This window comes from Calidris pugnax, unplaced genomic scaffold (genome assembly GCF_001431845.1).
Source record: "Calidris pugnax isolate Ruff unplaced genomic scaffold, ASM143184v1 scaffold14, whole genome shotgun sequence".
Taxonomy (NCBI): domain Eukaryota; kingdom Metazoa; phylum Chordata; class Aves; order Charadriiformes; family Scolopacidae; genus Calidris; species Calidris pugnax.
In genome coordinates, this window is record NW_015090793.1 from 13,047,001 (window position 1) to 13,070,845 (window position 23,845).

The 23,845-nt window shown below is 36.5% G+C and overlaps 1 protein-coding gene across 1 annotated transcript in view; it reads right to left on the bottom strand.

Moving 5' to 3' along the window:
* LOC106902887 (chromosome unknown open reading frame, human C20orf194) overlaps positions 1–23,845 on the bottom strand; it is a 72,401-nt gene that overhangs the window by 11,874 nt on the left and 36,682 nt on the right. The window contains exons 18-29 of the mRNA XM_014966716.1: positions 23,462–23,532; positions 22,648–22,698; positions 21,732–21,819; positions 18,126–18,229; positions 14,571–14,717; positions 12,436–12,524; positions 12,096–12,194; positions 11,715–11,832; positions 9,808–9,896; positions 8,346–8,504; positions 5,786–5,911; positions 3,811–3,848 (exon numbers count right to left, since the gene is read on the bottom strand). Of these exons, the coding sequence (XP_014822202.1) occupies positions 3,811–3,848; positions 5,786–5,911; positions 8,346–8,504; positions 9,808–9,896; positions 11,715–11,832; positions 12,096–12,194; positions 12,436–12,524; positions 14,571–14,717; positions 18,126–18,229; positions 21,732–21,819; positions 22,648–22,698; positions 23,462–23,532 (1,179 nt within the window). The remainder of the gene's footprint in view (positions 1–3,810; positions 3,849–5,785; positions 5,912–8,345; positions 8,505–9,807; positions 9,897–11,714; positions 11,833–12,095; positions 12,195–12,435; positions 12,525–14,570; positions 14,718–18,125; positions 18,230–21,731; positions 21,820–22,647; positions 22,699–23,461; positions 23,533–23,845) is intronic.

Sequence of the window (23,845 nt, forward strand, 5' to 3'; positions counted from 1 at the left end):
AAAGAGGCAGGATGTTGTAATCTATGGGTTCTTATGATTCAGTGAAAACAGTCTTACACCAAAAAAAAGAAATAAATTAAAATCATGAGTCTACTAATCACTAAAGATCATTTGACTAATGAGGGAGGCCTGCTTGCCAAAACACAGTTATACAGGGTCAAGGCATTTTTCTTTCCATTGGACAGGCCGTGTAACAGAAGTAATTTAGACTTAGTTAATCAAAACAAGAATTAATTAAAAGACTAAATTCATACATGAATCCATTTTAGGAGGATTAGTTTTTAATAAAAAATACTAACTTTTAAAGCCTTTTGGAAAATTAGATGTGTAGAAAGATAGGCTAAATAGCTAGAACTCAGTATTTTGGACTCTGACAGTTGCCACTTACAAAAATAAGAGAAGGGTTTCTTTCTTTCTTTAAAAACCGAGATTAAAAATAAACACCTAAAAATACTATTCAGGTAGCAAGTCTGAACTCACAAGACATCAAGAAAGAAAACAGAAAAAACAATGGGATAACTACTTGTCCCAAGTGCTAATTCCAAAAAGACTCATCTGTGTCACCAGAAAAGCAATTCCTTTTTCAGACTTAGCAGCATCCCTTCACGTTACACCTACAGCAACTAACTTCACTGAAGAGGTGGTTACTTTCCTTAAGCAAAAACTGTACAAGATTTAGAGATGACAACAGTCTTCATGTTATATCTGCTGTCTTGCCAGGTATAAGACAAATTTCATGTTAAATGAGAACCAACTGCTGCTACTGCAGATGCCTCTGAAGACAATCAGAAACAACACACCAACAATCACAGCCCTCAAGCCTTGGGCACTGGAAGGGATCTCATTAAGTTAAAAATGCGTGATGACATATTGCACTTAGATTGATTTCAGTGTTACAGGATTTCTGCTTTTAAATTCTATCAAGGCGGCATTACATCAGAGTGAATTTCAGCCCAGCTCCTCAAAGAGACTGACTTCCTAGGCTGTCAGTATTGTCCAGAACATGTAGGGAAAGCTATTTCTTTGCTCAAGATGTGCAGCTCATTTCAGACACTTCCCTGTAACTACGGGTACCCTGTAAGATAAAACAGTAAACTCTCGGATACCCATGAACAATTGAACCAGAATGAATTTCCCCTGACCCAAACTCATCCCTATTTAAAGCAGAATATGTAATGAAGCTTACACCATGATCTGCTGCCTACTGTTATTCCTGATTTTTATGGAAGTCTTTAAAGTACATTAATCCTTGCAGAGGCTTCTTTACACAGTCATTTTTATACAAAATGTTTCTGGACTACTTATATTATACCATATGCTCCTAATCACTGTTATTTGCATCACTGACCCTTTCAAGCTAGAATTTTAATAATAGCCCAAGCAAATTTCCATCATTAGTATTTCTCTTTTTTTAATCCCCCACAAGAAGTTTCCACTCCAATTTCAGAAACATTTAAGTTTTCTCCAATATGCAGTTGCTCTTGAGAGAGACAGGGAGCGGGGGGGAGAATGGCAAGCACACTTAGAAATTTAAGTCACACGCATGCTTGTAATTATTATGCAGATCATGCAATTAAGATGAAAAGTATGAATAAGCTAATCAACAACCACCACATTGTGGGTGTGCTACATGCAGTTATTTTTTTTTTTTTCTTAATGTCCCCAAACTTGATATTGATTTAAAAGTCAAGTTTAATTAAAAACATAGTTATACTTTCTGTGAAGCTGTCACAGAACAATAAAAAGGCTGTATAACATAAATGCTACAAAGCATATATTGCATTTAGAAGCACTATGCCTCAGACAGAACAGGTAAGTGTCAAAGACTAAGGTAGCAAAGCTTAAAGTTAGGAAGAAAGATTCAAAGAATAAATTATCTAGCAAATCAGAAACCTGGGCATCTTATCTCACACTCCTCACCCATACTCTTCCTCCATCACTCCTTACTTCATTTGCACTTGTCTAAGGGGAACAGCTTTTGGGCAGCAGCTGTCATTTTTGCTTGTAAACTCCCACACAACCTTGGAAGTAACAGAAGACTGCTCAGAGCCTGGAGAACCTGCAAGCTCTGGCTCTTCTTGGCACAAATCTTGTAGGTGCCAGTATCCCACAAAAACTGGCCCTGGGTTAGCAGGCAATAGTCCATGATACTGCACTGACCAACAGTAGTATAATCCAGAAGAAAAATAGCTAAGAACTGGAAGACCCTTACAGAGCTTTAGTAACAAATAATTTTGAGCTTTTCTATTTAAATTATCACTGGCATCTCTGTTTCTACTGCACTTTGAAGACCACCCAGTTTTGCTTAATTCTTTATACTTTCATCTAAAGGAAAAAAAAAAAAAAAAATCTTTGCAGCCTGGGGAATTGCATGTTCAATAGAAGCAGCAAAAACAGAGGAGGAACAGATTAAAAATATGTAAGCTTTATAAAAATAATGAATCCTTCTTGTTCCCAAATGTACAATGGACATACTTAACAATGGTGATGTCTTAATCTGTAAAACAACTTCAAACACAACACAAGAGATGCCAATGTGCCCTTAGACTAGTAAGGTGTCATCTTACAGCTGCTGTGCAAGAAATAAAGAGACATATTTGGAAGGAGTGAGACAAAAAAGAAATTGCAGCACACAGATAGTGGCAAGATTGTTTTAAACTAGTTCAAATAAGCATGCAAAGGAGAGACAAAACAAAACTGCTAATGTGGGTCACTCTGCTCAAGATTTTATCAGTTCTCCCTGATCTTCCTCTGTTTCTGTTAGTCTTGTGGCTTTCTAAATAGGAAGTGTCATGTCATGTTGTTAAATGACATCATGTTGATAATATGCATAGGTAACCTTTCAGAAAGTCACACAATAGAAGGGAACTGGAAAGCAGCAGCAAAAGGCTAACCCTACTCACCCCCAAAATTTGCAAGACAGTTTTGTGGACAATGTAACCACTCAGAAGCCTAGTTAACTCCTACTTGTCTGTACCCATACTTGTCTTGTATCTGCATTGAAATTTTCTCGTTTCAGGTTTGTACAACGCTCATGACACTCTTTTGCCCCATTGATGCAAGGTACTGCTCTTAATGTTATGAATCTGCTATACAACTGTTAAAAACAACTGTAAAGGTACTATAGTCGAGTTTGCTTCTGATCTTGAAACTTAAAAGAATTTATTTGATGATAGGTCAGAAACAATGATATCCCACTTAACGCCAACCCCTGCTCAAAGTTCCAAGCCTGACAAGGAGGACAATGTAGTGAATGAGTAATTTCAGGGTCAGGATATAAAATTAAAAATACAGGTAAGAAACAGTTCTTCTGCAAGTGAGCTTTTTTGTCTGCTGCAGTGTTAAATGAACACTACAAGGATCCTCCACACTGCATTAAGAAGAGATTATGGGGAATAAGATAACCAGCTCATTTTTCCCTTTTTATAATAGCAGAAATTAAAGGACAGCGTCCATTTCCTCATGCCTTATCAAAAGAGAATGGAACTCAAAGACAATCTATTTTGCTCCTAAATTAACAACCTGGCATGAGTTACAATAGTTCATGCAAGCAGTTCAACTCATGGTCTTAGCAAAGCCATCCTCCAGATCAGGACAACCAGAATGCATCATGCTCCAGATTCTTACATCTTCTCCAGGTACCTATGATGTTTAATAGTGTAAACAGAGATTATTATTCACCAGAAATGGTTCTTACGTCCAAGAGTTTATCATGATCCTTTGCCTACATGCATTTACAGTGGATTTATTTGGCCTTATAGCTCAACTACTTGTTCTGTATGTCTCAAAGTCAAGAAAAGTGACACGTACCTTGTGAACACTGGTCCAAGAACTTAGGAAAAAGAAGCCTAAAAAAACCAAAAATTTGCATTTCAAGAATGGATATTATTATTAAGTAAAGCATTTACATTCTTTCAGACACTGACAGCTAGAGTCTTACTACTCAAACCATTTTCATGTTTTATTTCCTCAATCCATACAACTGGAATATTCCCACCAGTTACGTCTTTCGGGAGTTCTTCCCCAAAAGTTAGTTTTGTAGATGGTTTTAATTCTTTAATGGAATTTAGAGCTAATTCCCACCACACAATCTATTCACTATTCTAGGAAGTCAGAAAGGCTTCGACATTACTTTAATTCCTATTTAAACAATAGGAATTTTAAGCTTGCCCTAAAGAATTGTGCCTTCCAACATGGTGGGAATTCTTAATGGAAAGATTTTATGTACATAATGCTTTCTGTACATATCGTAACAATTTCTGGTACTCTGTCAGACAAGCAATAATTATTTTTATGAGCTTTAGCATGCACACAAAAGCTCCAGAAATTGTATTTTATCCACCCCCCTTCAACTACCTCTCCCCTGTCTTGACTTGATATTCAAAATGGGAAGAGCTTCACCTGAGGCTCATGAAAGAGCTAGACCTCTACAGTAATGAACTCTCAGACAGTAAAGGGTTTTGATTTTCTTAACTGCAAAAGTTTCAAGTCAGACATTAAAATCACTTTTCTCAATTCTCACATTGAAATCACCTAAGCTTCCCAACTGAAATATCTGTCATTGGCAGTATGTAGCTACTTGGTAAATTCTTATCTGAAAAAACTTCCAAAGTGAGACACAAACAGTCTACAGCACAGTCTAAGCCTCTTCTTTCAATTGCTACTGCACGTCAAGAGACAAACAATGTTAGTCAAAGGATTGCAGGCTACTGCTGCTATAAATACTACTTAGTTCTATGATCAGTAACACATCAGTAAGTTTAAAAAATAACCCTACAAATGGAACTTGTCTTTCCTATAATTATGGAAAGAACAAGTTTAAACAGCACTCCAGCACCAATTCACCAATATTTTATGTAGTCTTTATAATTTATTTACAATCTTTGTCACGGAGACAAAAAGAAGCAGCAAGGTAACATCTATTTATTGACTACAGCAAAAACACACAAAGCGTATAGGTTAGTGTTTTAAAAACAGCTAGGAAGTTTAAGGAATGTGCTTTCAAAAAATGACTGGGAAATTCACCTCTAAGCTGTGATGCAGAGCTTTATAACAAATAGAAGCGATGCTAGAAACTCTGAAAATTTTAACTGCTTTAGCTTACGTTTATCAAATCAGCTGCAGGGCATAATTGCAGAATTTAAGTATTACAGTTTGACAGATAAGTCTGTGAAATTAGTCCCATGTTTGCTGAAGTGTGGAGCACACACATATACTATGGAACACCAACCAAACCACACTATTGAAAAATGTCAGTGGCTTGGCTTTTGTACCGTTTCCTCCCCACCCTGCCTCTGCAGTATCCCAGGATATCAGATTTTAATACTTGCAATGCTTTTGCTTCCGTGCTTTGTCATTCTCTTTCACTAAATTTCAAACTGCTTCCCATAAGTTCCATATTTTAATTCTGTAAAGTCTTCATTTAATATCCAAGAGTAGTGACACAATCAATAACCCACATTGAGACGCATGTCTCAATTTTCATACTCACACAAAAATTATAAAAAGAATGATTTAAAAAAGCATAAGAAAGGACAGTTGACTGTTCAGATTTTACAGAGTCCTTAGCCAGAGTAACTTTTATTAACATATATAATTGTATATCTTGTGGAAATCAAGTGTCTTCCTTATAAACTAAACAGCACTTCAAAGTTCATTCAAGACAAATTAACTAGCAGTTTTAAGTTTATGAAATTTAAGACAGTTCATTGGCAACTAACCATCACATACCTCTAATTATTACAAAAGTGATCTCATAAACTAGCAAAAATTTTTTAAAGTATACCTATGTTCCATGTAGCAACTAAGTGGCTCTACACAAGTATTAACAGCTCCAATGATGAAAGACGACTTCACATCTGGGTCAGGATGAGTTTGCAGAGCCTGTACAACGTCAATAACATCTGTATATCTGCAAGAAAACAAAATGAAATATGGTTTCAGAATGACACGTTTTAACATCTAGTAAGAAATCAATGGCTTGCAAGAAGGTTGTATTTCTAAAAAAAGCCAACCTAACTTGGCAAATCCACACACATTAAGGTGACTGCAAGTAAACACTAGGAATAAATTATTGATAACTACAGAGAAAAGCAGTATAAACTTTCCACTGAACAACTGAAAAGTCTAGCTTTCAGGAAGCACAAAAAGTATCATGTCATACAAGCATGTTATGCCTACTGACAATCATATTAAACACCAAGTATAGTTCAAATGAAAAAAAAAGGAAATTTTAAAAAGCAACGCCTCTCACTTATCAGCATTCCAGTTTAAGTGTGTTTCTATAATTAACGCATCCATTTCTAATCAGCACTCCAGCCACTGCTTCATTATACTTCTGTATGATAGCAAAGTTTAGGTGAACCTGAGTTTTTATTCCAGTTACAATCTACTCTCAAAACTGTACTGTCATTTAATCAAGTTAAAGGGTTATTTAGGGAATTCCAGCTACTTTAAAGCTATCTATACCAACACTTAAGTACCCAGAACGAATGGAATACCTGACCTAGACATTCCTGAAGCCAGTGCTGCTACCAGAATATCATTTATTTTGCACATCACTGGACATTATACTACCCCTACTAACTTAAAGAAAAAAAATCTGACTCTGAAGTGGAAAAAAACATGCTGTTTAGCACTATCACAATGGATCATAATGAAGAAAATGCTAAGCTTCATATACATGCCCTTAGTGAAAAATACGAACACTTGCTTGCCTGGGAACCTAAACCATTCCAGCCAGGTTAGGATAGCACTTCCCTCAAGCTAGTTTATGTTACCAGCTAATGACTCAGAAACAGAGTGGGCAAACACACAGCAGACAATACTATTTCACAAATGCTAGACTTCAGACAGAAACATCAAACAGATGGCTTTACCTTTATTCCACAAGAAAACTGGCATTTATCGAAAACATGTTATTCAGTCTTACTTCAGTATTGCCTGCTGTATCAAGCGAATAGCATATTTTTTTCAAGTGAGTTGTGTATTTTTGACTGACTGCTTTCTGCTAGTAGTTTTAGAGGTCATCATCGTAGAATCATAAAATAGTTTGGGTTGGGAGGGACCTTTAAAGGTCCAACCCCACTGCCATGGGCAGGGACATCTTCAACTAGATAGGTTGCTCAGAGCCCTGTCCAACCTGACCTTGAATATTTCCAGGAATGGGGCATCTACCACCTCTCTGGGCAACCTGGTCCCGTGGTTCACCACCCTCATGGTAAAATTTTTCTTCCTTCTACCTAGTCTCAATCTATCCTCTTTTAGTTTAAAAACCATTACCCCTTGTCCTATCACCATAAGCCCTGAAAAAAGTGTTTGTGCTCATCTTTCTTATAAGCCCTCTTTAAGCACTGGAAGGCTGCAAAAGATCTCCCTAGAGCCTTCTTTTCTCCAGGCTGAACAAACCCCAACTCTCTCAGCCTGTCCTTGTAAGAGAGGTGTTCCATCCCTCTGATTATTTTGGAGCAGGTCCAGAGGAGGGCCACAAAGAGGTCCATGTCTTTTCTGTGCTGAGAGCCCCAGAGCTGGATACAGTACTCCAGGTGGGGTCTCACCAGCACAGAGTAGAGGGGAGGAATCATCTCCCTTGACCTGCTGGCCATGCTTCCCTTTCATTTTGTTATCAGCAAAATACAAGTCTGTTGGGAAAATATACAGTAATTCATTAGTGTACTAAGAGGGACTACAACACACAACACTCCCTCTTAATATTAACATAATGCTGTAGCAGATAATATTCAGTAATATCCACCTGCAGCTCTGGAGTGCAATTTATAACAATCTCAAGCTATATCTGCTCTGTTGATCTCATCGAAATCTATGCTTTTAAAGACAGACAACCAGTTCCCCAGCAGTCTTTAAGGACAGATAACCAGCATGATGAAGTCTCATCAGCCTTTGAAGGGCAAATACCTCTATCTAGGACCTTCAAGGGAGGGGGGGAACGGAAAAACAAAACCAACACAAAAACCAACACCAAACCACACACAGCTGCACCAATAAAGTGCCATTTAAGAACAGGCAAAGATGCAGCTGGAAAGGACAAGAAAACTTCTTTTGAAAAGCCAAAAAAATCACAATCCATCCCCAGATATGGAAGAACCACCAAATGCAGTCTGTTCTTCCATACAATTGAAGGAAGACTACAGATACCTTTTTTCCAATGCAGTAAAAGCAATAAAATTAACAGGTTGCAGAAAAGCTGAATCTAGTACGTAGATAAAACAGAACTCACAGAATACCACACTTTAGCACAGAAATCTGACTGCTTCAGCATGATGAGAAAGTTTAAAAATGCCTTGGAAATAGGAACAATATGCAAAAGTTCAGTTTCAAACATTTACCCTTGCAAGACCACTAAGAGACGTTTATTCTTTTTAGCATAAGTGGACTGACGGACGCTGTGATTTTGCTGAGCCTCCAGGACACTGGAGAGGTAACGCTGGAAGTGGGTTGCACTGAAACATTCAGGACTATCCATAGTCTGCCGATAAACTATCCACCTAAACAACAGAAAATGGGGAAAGAAGTTAATATTCTATGACATAATATTGCTGTTTTCTCTTCATTTTCAACCAACAGTCAAAAATAAATTTGATGAGCCCTAAGATTCCGCATTTCTCATACCACATGGGAAAGAGGAATTTACTTGGCTATCATTTCCAGCACAAGCACATTCTTTATATTATTGCCAAAAGGTTTTGTGGGTTTTTGTTGTTGTTTTTTAATAAAACAATGTTCAACAGCTTCTTCAAAGCAGTACATCATCTGAGTAATTCTGATCTTTGTTAGTGATACAATAAATAAAAATTGTATGAATCCGATTCAAAGGCTCTAGGCATGAAAATATTTCACTGTAAAAATAAAAAATAATGATGACATTTGGAGGAAAACATGATGAAATGCAAGGCGATTACAGAACATTCAAAAAGCACCTTACATGTTTGTCCTAAAAACAGGACCAGAAAACCGTTCTGAATCAACTTGCTAGTATCAAGATACTGAGTTAACAGTAATACAAAGAAACAGTCCAGAACATTACTAAGACTAAGTGCTAAGGTGTCTAAGATTTAAAAGGCTAAGAATTTTTTTTTTTTTATTTTCTAGAAGCTATACCAACAGAATGGCAAATTCCTACAGTACATTTATCTTATTGCCATAGTAATAGATGTCCTGGATAATGTCTTGCTACTGTAGAATGGAAACCAGGTCAGATTAAAAACAACGCTGTAGCAAGGAGTGTTACCACAGTCTTTTTTCTGAGAAGAATGCATTTTAGACTTGCTACACAAGTCAATAAATGGAAGCTCTTCACCCGTTTTCTTCAAGTTGTGACAACTTCCATACCTGTTTAAGGCAGGATTCATTTGGCCCTTCTAAGATTATTCTCAACTGTTTGTAGCATCAGTGATAGCTCCAGACACACATCATAGACCTACAGTGATACCTGTGGTATTCTTAATATGGAATACCAACAAAGAAACTTTCTGTGCTACCTTTCTTGTCTAAATGTCTAAAATCTAAGGGCAAATCTACCTGGCGCAACACAGTTAAGTGAGACACCTGAAGTAACAGAATGAAAGCAATATCTACCCACCAGTGTGCTAGAACTAGTTAAAGGTGCCTCATAATGTTTACTGAATTAATTCTGATAGCACATCTGTTTACAAAATAGAAACTGGGATATGAAAAAAATCAAAATCATATTAAGTGAAACATTGATAGTTTCATTTCTTTCATGTTGAGTAGTTCTTTGTTGATTAATATGACCATTGCTTTGAACTGTAAAACCAGAAGTATACAAACCTTCCATACTCCTTGTTAAAAGTTACAAGAAAACCGCACAGATCGCTGCAATGACATCCTGGAAGACCAGTTATAATGGTGATAACCACCTAAAACACAGGAAATAGATTAAAAAGGGGGGCAACTTGAAGACTGGAAATGAGCAAGGATTGCACACACATTAAGATCTTATCAAGATAGAAGCCTAAGTGACAAAATTAAGTGACACTAATCACAGAAACAGCAATATAGTGTAGAACTGTAATTGTGCTTATGCAATTACTCAGATATGCATCATTTTAGAAAGACACGTTTTCTCTTGGTTTTCATACATTAAATTCTGTGCAAATACAGCAAACCGTATTTTCAAATCTTTTACATTAAAATATAGCCTGAAGTGTAAGTATTAATGCAAATGTCAGAAAAAACACTGCCAAGACACACCAAATAGCTTACGTTTCCTATAATGAAAAGGGTACATTCAAATACACAGAACAGTATTTGAGCAAAATGGTTCAAAAAATGATGGTGTATGTCAAATAGTCTTTCAAACAGAAAGAGCAACTCCAGGTTTTTTATATTGTACCGAGCATGCCACATATAAAATTTATTCCAGCAAAGATGCATTTTGAGTAGGACTGGCAAGAGGCTGCACAGTAACAGCTCTAATATACCAGCAGCTTTTCTCATAAAGCATCTCTGTTTCCATTATGTGTATTTCTTGTGGTATTTAGAGAGGGACCATAGCAAATAAACACTGATAAGAAGTCAGAGAATATCCCCAAAGTATACAGATATAGCTCTACACAATGAACTCAAGTGGGCTAGAGAAGAAAATGAGCCCTAGAGGACAGATGACTAAAACAACAACTCTCTGCGTTGCGATGAACTTAAGAAATGATGTCACTGGTGATAAGCCATCACACTGCATACCATCCTGCTACTAACAGAAAAATGACCTCTTCTAGTTTCCACATGGTATTTGAAGATATAGAATAGTCTGCAGACTATTTGTATCCTATCCTCAAAATCACTTTTGGATACTCACAGAAAATGAGTATTCATGACAACAGATATAGAGAGAACTACCTCAGAAAAATCAGTTATTACGTTTGCATGTTTTATAGAATTTGGTATGAACATTATAGGAAGATTTTTATTTTTTTAAACACACACAAAGACAGTTTAACTAACCTCAAAACCAGATTTTAAAACATTAATAAAGGTTTATTAATTAATACTTAATTTAAGCGTCAGTGTGGTCTATGAACTAGATTCCAGGAAATAAGGCTGACACCTTATTGCAATATTCAAAGAGAAAGACTATATTCCTGCTGCTTTGACTTTCTTGCTTACAGCAGATTTCAAATGCTGGGAAGTTACAAAGAAATGTTTTCTCTGAAGATGCTATTTAAAGCATTCAAATTTGACAATTGCTATTGCCCCTATAGAGAACTAAGTGTTCTACAGATAATATCAGCAAATGTTAAATACCATGTGCTACCTCTATGCTATTTAAAGGACTTTTATGTTCCAGAGAACAATTCAGTTAAATTATTCAGCAATTCATAAAAAACAAGCTACTGTTTTAGGGGTAACTCTCTCTGGACACTAGAGAAAACTGTTCACTTGAAGATCTATTTCTCATTTTCTGCCTCTGTTTTATCAGGCTGAAGAGCCATTAGTACTTCCAAAGGACTCTTTAAGTGAAAAAAAATATTAAGTAATATAACCAGGGAAACAGGACAGAGCAATTTATTCTAAGAAACAGACTTGAAGTGAGTTCAGTGTGAACTGGTGGTGTTGGAGGAGGTGGCAGAGCGCATGGTTAAACATACATCAGTACTTTACTGCATTGCCTGCAACAGAACTAATTTGCTAAATACTCTCTACTAGGGATAGGAAGTATTGTTGGGTTGCTTCCTTACCTTGTCATTTTCTGCTTTGCTATCAGGAATGATTTCTGACTGTTGCAATAAAACAGGAAGATGTGCTCGCATTATTGGCTCATGACTGATGCTGCTGACAGTAAAATGTTGCACAAACCTTTCAAAAAGAAAATTTATATTTTCTTACAATCAAGACTAAAAGACTTCATTCACATAAACAGTTGGGAAATTACCAAGGCTCTTAAAAGGTCACAGAGAGGCTTCCTACAGAGGAAAGAATTCATCCCAGAATAAAAATATCTAGTGTGAAGACAGAGTTATTAAATAAGCAATTTTTAGGCAAGTATTACATATATCAAAATATTTTTGTAATATTATTACATACAATACTGATCCCTTGAAACAAAAATAATTTCTCACCTCTCTAACTCTGGAAGGGCAGCAGATATTTTCAGCTCCCTGCATCTTTCCCCAGAAGAAAAAGACATGGCATCAAATAGCTTCTGAGCACAGGAATGCCTAAACCAAGCAAAATAACTAATTGGTTAGTTCAAGGAGAAATCTAGAAATATATCTTCTTTAAACCAGAGGGCTACATATTAAGTAGCAAGAAAAAAAAAAAAAAATAGAGTGAGTGTTGCACTGAGTGCAACGATTCATTTCTGAATCAACGTCAAAATCTTCAATGAGTGACAGCATTTTTCTGATTGTAGCACACAGTTAATGTCTAATTGCACTGGAGTAAATGGCATAAACTTACAGTCTCTTTTGTTCCACAGACAGAAAGTCTTCCTGGACAACCCTTAAAGATAATCCTGAGTTTGCCTGGTTTTGCCACGAAGAGAAAACCTGGAACAAACCAGACCCATGCATAATAGTCATGATTTTGCAAAATTTGTTTTACATTTGTTTTGGAATTGGTTTTTTTCAGCTAAAAAAATAGATGCATTTTAACTAGCCAGTAAATCTTCCAGAGTACTGGTTCTCTCAAAATACGGAAGAAGTCTCCACAAATCAGGTTTTATAAGCTCCTCTTTGGCTAGAGTGGAACTGCTTTAAGTGTCTTTACTGAAATGGTCTACTTTTCCACCCCCCATCTTCATAGCTAGGGGAGAAAAAAAAAAAAAAAAAAAAAAAAAAAAAAAAAAAAAAAAAAAAAACAAAAAAAAAAATTCCCCCCACAAAAAAAGCTAGGGGAGAAAAAAAAAAAAAATAAAATAAAATAAAATAAAAAAAATCCATCGAAAAAGATTTACCCACCAAAGTAAGAGTACCATTTGTGTGTATCTTTTAGTCATAGCATCCTCCACTTATAAAAAGGTTAGGTATTTATAGTCCAATTGCTGTACAACAGGAACTGAATTAATGTGTTTCCTTTAAGTAATACTGTAATTTTCATGAAGTAAGATTGCAGCTATCATTTCTAGATAATTAAGAAAAACTCTGTTCTTTTGCAAAAGAAAAGGGAGCCCTTCATTTCTCTAGGGAACAGTGTTTTGGCTTACATCCTATTGCTCTAGCCAAGTCACATTAATATGAATGGCATTCTGAACCTAGAAATCAGATTCAGATGAATCACACAGTCATTTAAATGTTCGGTATTTCCCTTCTTTTAGTAAGTAAAGGCAACGGCCATTGTCATTTTTCACAATAATTTTTCCCAACCACTCACACAGTGGAACAGCGGGAAGAATCGAAACACTTCATCAGATAAAAGGAGGAAAAGTTTTATGGTAATATTAATACTATCAGTGGGGACTGTACTCACTGAGCTAGGTGGTCTTTTCCAGTCCAGTGTTATGATCGCATACTAAAACCCTTGTGAAGTCCTAAAATCTCCAGGCTCATTTCCTCAAAAGTGCTATTGTTATAAAGTTTTGTTTATTAAAAGCCTCTGCATTACAATGCAAGAAGTCAGTCTACTTGGAGAATAATACAATGCCATATGGGATACTTAAAGACTTTAACAAACTTCCCTAAGGATCACGATCCAAATGTGTCTAACCACAAAAAAACACAATAGAACCTCTGCCACTACATACAATTGCTATAGCCAATTATACACCAGTGCTACATTTAAAATGCAACTACTAGAAAACAAGCTTTTAGAGCACTCCCTGGCTTCAGAAGACAAAAATGAAAGCACATGGTAAGCATTAAACTTAACGAGCAACACAATCGCTAGAAATGCATACATAAATCAAAGTTTCTCACACATCTAAGTTCCTAAGATCAAGAGCTATAATGCTTCTAGGAAGGACTGGGAAGGTCTACACGGCAGAGCAGTCCACTCCATGACAATCTTGAGTCTGCAAGCCACATGCCATAGGTCACACAGAGAATCAGAGCTTCTGTTTGGAAGAGAGCCTCTGGAGGTCTCCAGACACACCTCCTGCTCCAAGCGGGACTACTGCTGGCAGTACGGATCAACTCAGCCATGACTTTGTCCAGCCAAGTTTTCAAAGTCTTCAAAGGTGGAGATTCGTTGTCTGAATAATCTGTTTCAGTCACTGCACCAACCTCCTGCTAACACTCAGTCTGAATCTTCAAAGCTGCAATCTATGGCTACTGCCCCATGTTAAAAAGTTTAGTTTTTAGTATTAGCTGCCCCTCTGCTTTCCTAAACTGTGCTTCTTCAATGAAACACAGGAAGAAGTTTTGCTGGTTAAGACTGATGCAAGAAAGACCTTGAACTTTAACCTTTCCTGCATTTACTTATCAGGTAGTAAGCTTTAGTAGCTCAACTAATAAGAGAAATAAACGTTGTCTCATTTACAAATTTAATTAGTTAATATGGACATCAACAAATTAACCCTTGCCTCTCATCTGAAATAAAGAATAATTGTGTGGTTTCCCTCCCTCATCCAAACCAATGTTGGTTTTTTTTTACTTTACCTGTGCATAAAAAGCTTTATAAATCTTTGTTTTGGGGAAAATTGCAATCATCAAAAAGTTGTCTCGGGTACGGAATTCAATTGGTAGATGAGCAAGCAAGGAACTTTTGATATCTATAAAGACAGCAGCAACAATACTGTTGGAATCCTAGAAAACAAAGAAACAGGACAAATTAAAATTAACAGTTATTGAAGGTGAAAAAAAGGCTTAATACATTAAATAGCAGTGATTAGAAGAGAACTACTACAGTCATAGCTAGGCACGCATAAAGATCTAAACATTCATTAGCTTCCATAGCCCAGGTATGGAGGAGAAGAATCAACTGTAGTCACTTACATTACTCCTCAGTTTCTATTTTGCAGGTATTAGAGATAACATAAGCTTTAAAGAAAGCATCTGAGATTGTTCTAAGCACCTAAGGTTTGTCTTGTCTTGAAAAGAAATGCTTGCATTTTAATATCCATTCTTTTCCCTCCACTAGAAACTAGACCTTTAGCCATTTCCTCTGCTAATGCTTCAGAACAAAGCCACCTTCATCTATACCCACACATCCCCTCTGACACAAATACGCTGGAAGAATGAATTAAATGTCAGCTAAAAAGATCAGAAGGATGGCATGGTGCTATTGCAAACATTTTTTTTATACCATGGCTTTTGAGTTTCTGACCTGAAAGGAATCGCACTCCAAAGAGATACAACTATCAGGCCTGCAATTTAAAGTGTAGGTCACTTGCATGTTGAACGTGTCCTGTTTCTCTTGGATTCTTTGATGAGCATGAGTTCTACAAAATCCTTTGCTTCTTCACCTGAATTATGTCTTCACCAACACAAAGCTAGAGCCCCCAAGATTGGTGTCTCTCAGAAGCAATGAGCTCAGGTTGTCAATTTTTCTTCTAATAGAGCAAGACTGACCCTTGGTTTTCCTTATTTCAACACAGGCATTTATATACAACTCTGCAGGATGCTGAAGTGGTTTATGCTCAGACTTTGACTTGTGACTCTTTTCACACAAAGTATTAGAGAGAGTAAAATACAGCAGCATGAAATACCCCTGAAAAATGGGGATTCCATTACTTAGAGTTCAAATCAGAAATTGAGTACCATCCATCTCCCTTTTAATGGGAGAAGTGGACAAAAAAAACTCTACTTACTAATTTTCAAAAAGAAAAAACTCAAGTTGAGGAACACTTACATAAGAATCAGTATCAATTCAAAGAAATTTGCAAACAGAATCTCTATTCTGTGCTGAGGGATTAATTATAAAAGTAATCCTCCCAAAGTCATTGAGGTTACTGAAGAACATACCAAAATGTTCTCCCAAGACAGAACAATTTCTCTTAAGAGAAAATAGCTTTTGGAACATGGTCCACAGATTCTGGGTTCTAAAGGATAGCTTACAGATTTCATAAGAAGTGGACTAAAAAGCTAACTCATACATGCTGCAATCTGCATGTCAAGTGTCCAACAGAATGTGCTCCTCCTCCTGGAAAGTATTTAGGGTTTCACAAATTGAAAAAAGCTGAAAAGAAGTAGCCATAACCCCCATGGACATTAGGTTAAAAGAATCCAGTTCAAAGTTTTACAAGATCTTAATATTGTTGTGAAATCTAAGTCTTACTTACTAATATTTGGTCACTTGATTAATGTCCAAAATGAATGGTTTCAGATACTTACAAGCTGAAATACTTGGTCTTAAACAGTATCTTAAAACCGAGCACATCGCAGCATGTTAAGCTCTATACAGTAAGTATATCTTGATACAGTTTATTGAGATACTGAACAACTATAGAAGGAAAGAGGATACACTGGGTGGCAGCACAGCCTGTTGGGTTTTCTTTTACTCCCAGGATGGCTGGTACTAAGCTACAAGTAGTGCTGCGTTACAAGATGGGATGTTTATGTTTGACTCCGCTAAGACTGGGATGATTTCTGCTTTAGACCTTCAAGGTACGGTTTTGTGAGGAATCTACCCTGTCCTCCATGCACTCGATGTCTATGAGCCTCAAGGACTTAGGTGGCAGCTAGGTCCCCAACTTCTCATAATAGAGACGTCTGCAACACGCGTTGAAAATGTTTGCACTTCTGCCTCCAAGTTAAAAAGAGAAGCACCTAGCAGGTAAGGTGACAGAGCTGCTAGGAAACTGTACTTTGCATCACTTAAAGTCTTTATATCTTTTATTTTAATCCTAGCATTAAATTATCCTTTCTTTTCCACTAATATTGTTGTTGCAATAACTTTTGGAAAAAGCATACTAACAATTACCCTTCTACTCCTGTCACTTCTTAACATTTTAAGCTCTCCACCCTGGTATTATGCCAAGTCAGCCGAACAATAAAATGCTCTCTGTCAAGGTTTAGCTTTACACAAAAATCTGGCATCAGTTCAAGAACGATAGCCAGGTCCCATAAATAGCTAGTTTTATGAAAGTGAGTGTCTTGAATCAAACAATAGAAGGAAGGCCAGTGTTAAAATAGCTTCTTAAACTACCAAGGGGCACTCAATATGATATACAAGAAAAGGCAGCTAAGGTAAGATTCCCTTCACGGTTGTGTTTTCATCTCAATTGAATCACACACTTTTATTGTATTTTACTGGCTTCCTCCATTATATGATGAAATCATAGCAACACAATGCTTTCTGGAGGTCACTACACAGATATGTAATACTGTACCTGAAGAAAATAGAAACTAAAGGAAACAGAGATTTAATATTTTTTCAGTGCTTAGGAAACAATAGCCAACCAATATAATCTCTTTTCCATTCTGAAAAAGTGATAGTTAACCCAGCGTATCTGCCTTGGAAAAAGAAAAAAAGCTGAGTTGCCATCATTAACCTAAGCCTCAATCCCCACTAAGCCAGAAGACCAAACCATTAGTGGGGCAAGCTGGCCAAGTGAAATAATATAAATTGATCACAGGAATGGCAGAAGTCTACACCTAACATTGAGTCTTCTACTGTAATTACTCAGAATACGTGTAATTACATGCAACATGCTTTTCCTTCTCACTTCTCAGCTTGGAAAACATGAACCAGTCATTCCCTTCACCCTGTCAGTTACACAATGCTCTAAGACAGTAGACAGACACTGCTCGTGACCTCTCCAGAGATAGCTAGTACACCGCCACGAACATTTGGCTAAAGGTTAAATATATTTTAAATAGAAGGTAGCATTTCATCCTCCAACACACCATAGAACTTCACAATGCCTTGGGCTTTTCTCTATCCACTACTTAAGACTGCTAGATATTTTACAAATGCTATGGTCTGCAGTTTTTCTTTTAATAAAAAGCAAATTTCCATTACTCCACTATTAAGGCCACATTGATAACTCAGTCTAATACAAAATTCTCTCCTCCTTACAGTTTAGCTAATCAGAAATTGGTTAAGCCAACCAATACCAAAAGCGTAGAGATCTGAACCAGTTAGTTGCTACAGTTTTACACACACGCTTATAAAACTGCAACTGAATTTGAAACTTTGTACTGGTACCCTACAGAAGTATTGCTAAAAATTGATAAAAAGTTAGTGACAATAGGAGCAAACACAAAACTCACCCCATCATAGAGAGAAATGGAATTCATATGGTTCTTAGAAATGGAGATGCTGCCGTGATGGGGATCAGAAAAGAGGATGCCATCTGAAAAGAAGTACAATTTGCCTAGAATTTGAAAGAGGAAAAAAAAATTATTAGGTATATATCAATTTTTCATCACCCTGTGATGAACACTCCTTCCGAGGAAGAAATCTCTGTTCTTGTAGAATTTTGTTATATTTAACATGCAGTACATTTGAGTAAAAATTTGGGTTAGTATCTAGACAGCATTCAGAGCACTACCATTCAATTTCTACTGATCTCACTATCAAGGACAGGAATCACGACTATGATTGCATTTGACTTAATCTTGTTCCCTGGAGCCCATTTAACATATATATTCTGTGGCTTTTTTTTTTTTTTGGAAGTTAAAAAAAGATTCCATCATGTTAAATTGCAAACTTCCAGAAATGTAAAACTGACAAAACACGAACTCAAGAAAAACTTACATACAAAACCACTGAAAATTTAAACATTGTGACACGTTGGTCAGAAAAGCCCTTTACTTACAGATTTGCATTTTATTTTGCATATAAAGACAACTGGTACTGGACTAGCAACTTCCCTGGAACCTAACATTCTAGTGGCAATCGAGAGTGACACAGCATTCATTTTACCTCCATTTTTCTTGTGAATTTACAGATACTTTGGTTCTTAACAAACCTACATGACCAGGAAGAGCAGCTGGAAAATGAGAAAGAGCAAGGCTAGATGGATAAATGGATAAAAAACACAATCCCACCAAAGCACTAGAAACTGACATCAGCAAAAAGCTAATTTCCAACACTCCTAAGAAAGCCATGAACAAATGACTAAGCAGGGGCTGCCAGCTGGACCTCTGCTACCAGTGCTAGACCATGCATTGAAAGTTGGATCGCATTCCATACAGAAAAGCATGTGAGTCAGCAAAAGGGAAAGGTTAAATATTTTCTGTAAAGAAAAAAAGACACAAAGAAAAAAATGGCATTACTCAGTTACCTTTTAAAAGAAGCCAAGCAGCAAAAGTAACTAAAACATATAGCTAAACATGACTGCACATCTAGCTTAATCAAACAACACTCCAAAAAAACAATAAACAAAGAAGTTTTCCTCTTGAAATGACAACTTAGAATAAGATCTTAAAAATTGTTCAGTATTAAGACTTCATTCTAATAAAAAAGAGCTTGATACAAAAATCAAATCACCATACTTAGATATGCGATTTCAACAGTTACCTAAAAAACATATAGGCTCTACTAACTATGAACCTAACTGCTTTAGACTGAAACTTCTAGTTAACATAAAAATTGCATTGGAGAGAGAGCTACCATTAAATTGAGAAACACTACAACCACAAAGTCATGGTCCAAATTCAGATCAAGTAGAATGGAGACAAAGCTGTATGCAATTACATAGATGTGGAGGTTTGATAGTTTACATATACAGTATGTTCATTACTGATGCTTCCAGTGCTCACAAAATCCAAGCCACAGCACAGGTTTGTGCCTTCTACTGAGTGGTTTAGGAAGAAAAATGCAAAATACAACTACATTTCTGTCAAATCTCACAGAATATCAACTTCACAGAGAATGTGTCAATGGAGAAAGAAAGGAAACCAGAAATGTTGAATCTTTTGTAACAGAAAAGCAAGCCGAGAAGAGTATTAATTAATTCAAACTAAACCAGTTTCCTTTAACATGGAAACCTGTGAATTGTATCAAGAACACCTTGATATATTAGTTGTATATTTCCCACAAGTGATTAAGCACAAAAGAGTTTAATTGGCAAGATTGACTGACACAGTTAAGTTCATCCTTCAAAAATCCGTAACACAGCAGAGGTATTAGCATACAAGGGAAAAGTTTTAACAGCCTGAACTTTCTTTGATGCATTTTAGTCATGAATGTGTACCTTATTACAGTAAGACAAGTGACACAGAGAGAAGATGAGTGCCTGACAGCACCTTTGGCACCTAATCTTACCAGACTACATAGCTGCAACCTCAGTAGAGCCCAAATTAGAGCAGAGCACACTGCCTCGTAGCATACGTGAAAGGGAACAAGATTAAGTTCGTTTTCATCTGACACCTCAGAAAATATCTCACTCGTTGAAGTGTTACATAATAGTCCTTATACCACCTACTTATAACTCTCCATCCCAAGAGTTATCACAACATTTAACTTCACAAATCTCCCCAAAAAAGGGAAAAAGTAAATTGCTCCACTGGGACACACACAGACAGTTTTCACAAAGCGAGAAAAAAAATATTTCGCCATTCTCTAGTTATTTACTGAGTGAACATGTACCCAACAGCACATATTATAGCTAAATATATTATTCTGCATTAACCTTCTTTCTCTACAATCTGTTCAATTCTGTGAATTCTGGTATGTGAAGGTTGCTGTTTAATTGCTTTGTACATCACTATTTATCCTCAACACTACATTGCATAACTACAAAAACAATAAAGCTAAAGATTTTCCTCTAAAAATTGTCAGCTAATACCTAAGCACTTAGACGTTAGATATTCGTTATCTTCTGCTATACATCAGTACTGTGACAACAGTAGCTTCCCTGTACAATGGAATACAAAAATATTATGCTTTAAAATTTATCTACTGGTTCAAGGCAAAGCAAGGCACATTAATGCAAGGCTGTGAATTGAGGGCAACCCCTCCTAACAGTCCTCCCAAATTGTCTAGAGTTGTAATACTGGGATATTCATGTTACTTAAATTCTTGAGGAAAATTCACCAAAAGAGGAGGAATTATCTAAAACTGTTGCTAGTAAACTTGTGTCAGGAAGCAGGAAACTTGTCAGGAAGTGTCAGGAAACTTGACTGGATATGAAAAGGGCGAAGATCAAGCATCGTTCTGTAATACATGGAGCATCTGTGCTAACAAGCACTGAAGTCCTTGAGTGAAAATGACAATGGAAAAAAAAAAACAAAACTGGAACAGCACGTTAGCTCCAGGAGGAGACTTTGGTAGGAGAAAAGAACACAAGGCTGTGAATAAATTTAGAAGCAAAACCATTCCAGTTCCACCCTACTTCACAGGCAGCGTATGACATTGCCCAAAAGGTTCATATTTGCCTTCACTTCTTGAGCTGTGAGCTCATGGCATCCTGTCACTACTCTAATGCCCAATTTTTCCAACCAAATGTTCATATAAAGAAGAGGCAGAGAACATATGGCACATCACCTATTAAGGATAGAAGCTAACAGTTTGTGTCTGCTTTTGAACGTTAACTGTGGGAAAAAAAGCCACCTCCCATGTTGGCAAAGCCTTATTGTCAATCACGTAAGAGTCCAATGTGACTCAAAAGCAAGCCTATAGCTCTACCAGAAATCCTTCTTCTAGCACTAGGACTTTTAAACAGAGGTTGGGGACAAAAAATAAGACATGGAGTTTAACAAGAGAAACTTGTAAAGGCGAATGGAAAGAAAGCTTAAGATGGTATAGGTAGGCTCACCAGATACGTGACTCCCAGAAACCGTGCATTTTTCTTATGGTTATAAAGATAAAAAAAACAAGACCAGAAAAAGTGGACCAACTCTTTATGTTGTTAAAAAAAGAATACATCTCACCTTCTACAGGCGTGGCATGAGGACTGCTAGAATAAATATATGCTCCATCGCCTCCTGTGAGTAAAGTGCCCAGAAAAGATTTGTCTTCCTGAACAGGAAAAACAAACAGTAGTATCACAGACTGGACCAAGGATTGTAATCCAGGCAAGAATTTTTTCTTATGCTTTTGCTTCAAGAGAAAAGATTTTTTTAAACAGCATCTGTCAGATTTAATTTTTTTTTTAAGCGTTTTAAACTGCATTGATACAGAAGAACTAGTGAAAGACAACATGTCAAGAGTGTAATTTTTAAAAGCACTTCCCCCCCATTCTGGTTTTGCCAGCAGCTATTAAGTTACAAGTCATTGTCACAACCACAAGGCATAGCTTTTTGGTTTTAGATTGTCAATCTACTGAACTAAAAGTATATTACAGGAAAATAAATCTATTTATAAGGAAGATTTCTGGTGACCACAAATTAAACCACAAATGCAAAACTCATGTGGTTTAAGATGTTCCCAGATCCCAAATTCTTGTCTTTTTCATCGTGCTTGAAGTGTTTTCCTTTAGACATTTAGCATGCTAATTAAGTTAAAAGAAAGTTGCATGTAGAGTGGCATTGAGTTTTGGGGTTTTTTTGAAACACATGAGCTCCATGGGTACTACTTAGTAGGACTTCCATGAAATCATAGCTTTATTAGAACTTCTTTTGCTCTTGGGTCTTGTCATTCTTTGAAATAAAGAAAACCTCAAGCTTTTACACACAATGTATTTTTTTGTAGGCCAAATTTTGAAAGAGACAGTGTAGAACAGGCAAGTCTTTCATAGAAGAAGAGTAACAAACATAATAAAAAACAGTTTTGCTACCAGCTAAGATTTTTAGAATACTGGTTCTTGGAAGTGTAACTTCTATAGTTTAACAAAAATTTTAACTTTACCTTCAATATATGCTGTGCCTTTTCAGACAGTTTCACATCGCTGTCTTCAACCTGTAGCCAGAAACAGTTTCCATTTATATTGTTAGTAGATAAAGCAAGTCTAATGTTAAAGAAAAAGCGTTAAAGAAGATTCAAGGCAAAGAAGAACCTTAGGTACCACAGATAGATAAAGTCCTGAGACCAAAGTGCTTCAAAGACAGCTTTGTGCTCTTCAATACAGTGCTACCGTGGGACTGAAACAGTTCCTTGAAACACATTCAAGGGGATACTCCCCATTAAATTGTTTTATAGACTAAAACAATATTGTACAGACACAAAGTAGTGAATTCCATTCAGTCTCATTTTTCATTACTGTTAAAGTGTTTAAATATGGATTGCTAAAGGGCATAAATGTTGTCCAACTTCATAACATTCATTGGAATTACACCTCTAACAGTGTAGTACATTAGAGGTCTGGAAGCAGATCTTTCTTTCTGTCGGGGCAAACATTTAAGTGATCTAAAGTGCCCCACAATAAACAGGATTTTCAAAAGTCACACTGTGTACTTGAAAAACACCCAGCTAAAAATTTACACAGCTAAAAATATGGAAATGGTGAAAATTAAACCATTTAAAACTTGTGCTATGAATGGAACCACCAGCCTGTTTCCACTTCATGTCCAAATTCAATAATCAGAATAGCATTAATATATTAAAATTCTGTTCCAGGGTCCAAGTTCCATACTTTTTCCTCATACAGCATTACTTTAGTAACAAATTTTCATTTATGAATCTGTATGTATAGAAAAAAATTCAAATAAGTTTGTGTACTAACCAGCCAAGAAGCATATCTTGGGATAGCTGCAGTCAGTATTATGTGGCTGGTTTCTGAATTAATGCTGCCATCTGCAGGGAAGTAAATGGAAAGCAAAGTAGTATAATAGCATCCATATACTTCAGACTGTTCAATAAGTTACTTTAACGACTTGATATTTCTTTAGGAAACATGGAAGTCTCCTCAGTATTTTAAGAACTTATAAGTGTTTAAGTGAAGCTTTCACAGCTCCCAGAGTTCTTATGCTGTAGCATACACAGAGCTGCTACACAACACCAAAGAAACCCTGCTTTTATTCTGCTCTTCGTATATGGCTTCTTCCTTTGCTCTCCTCCCCACCAAAAGTGTTCCAAATCCCATGGCTAGAAACCCACAGTCTGCTTG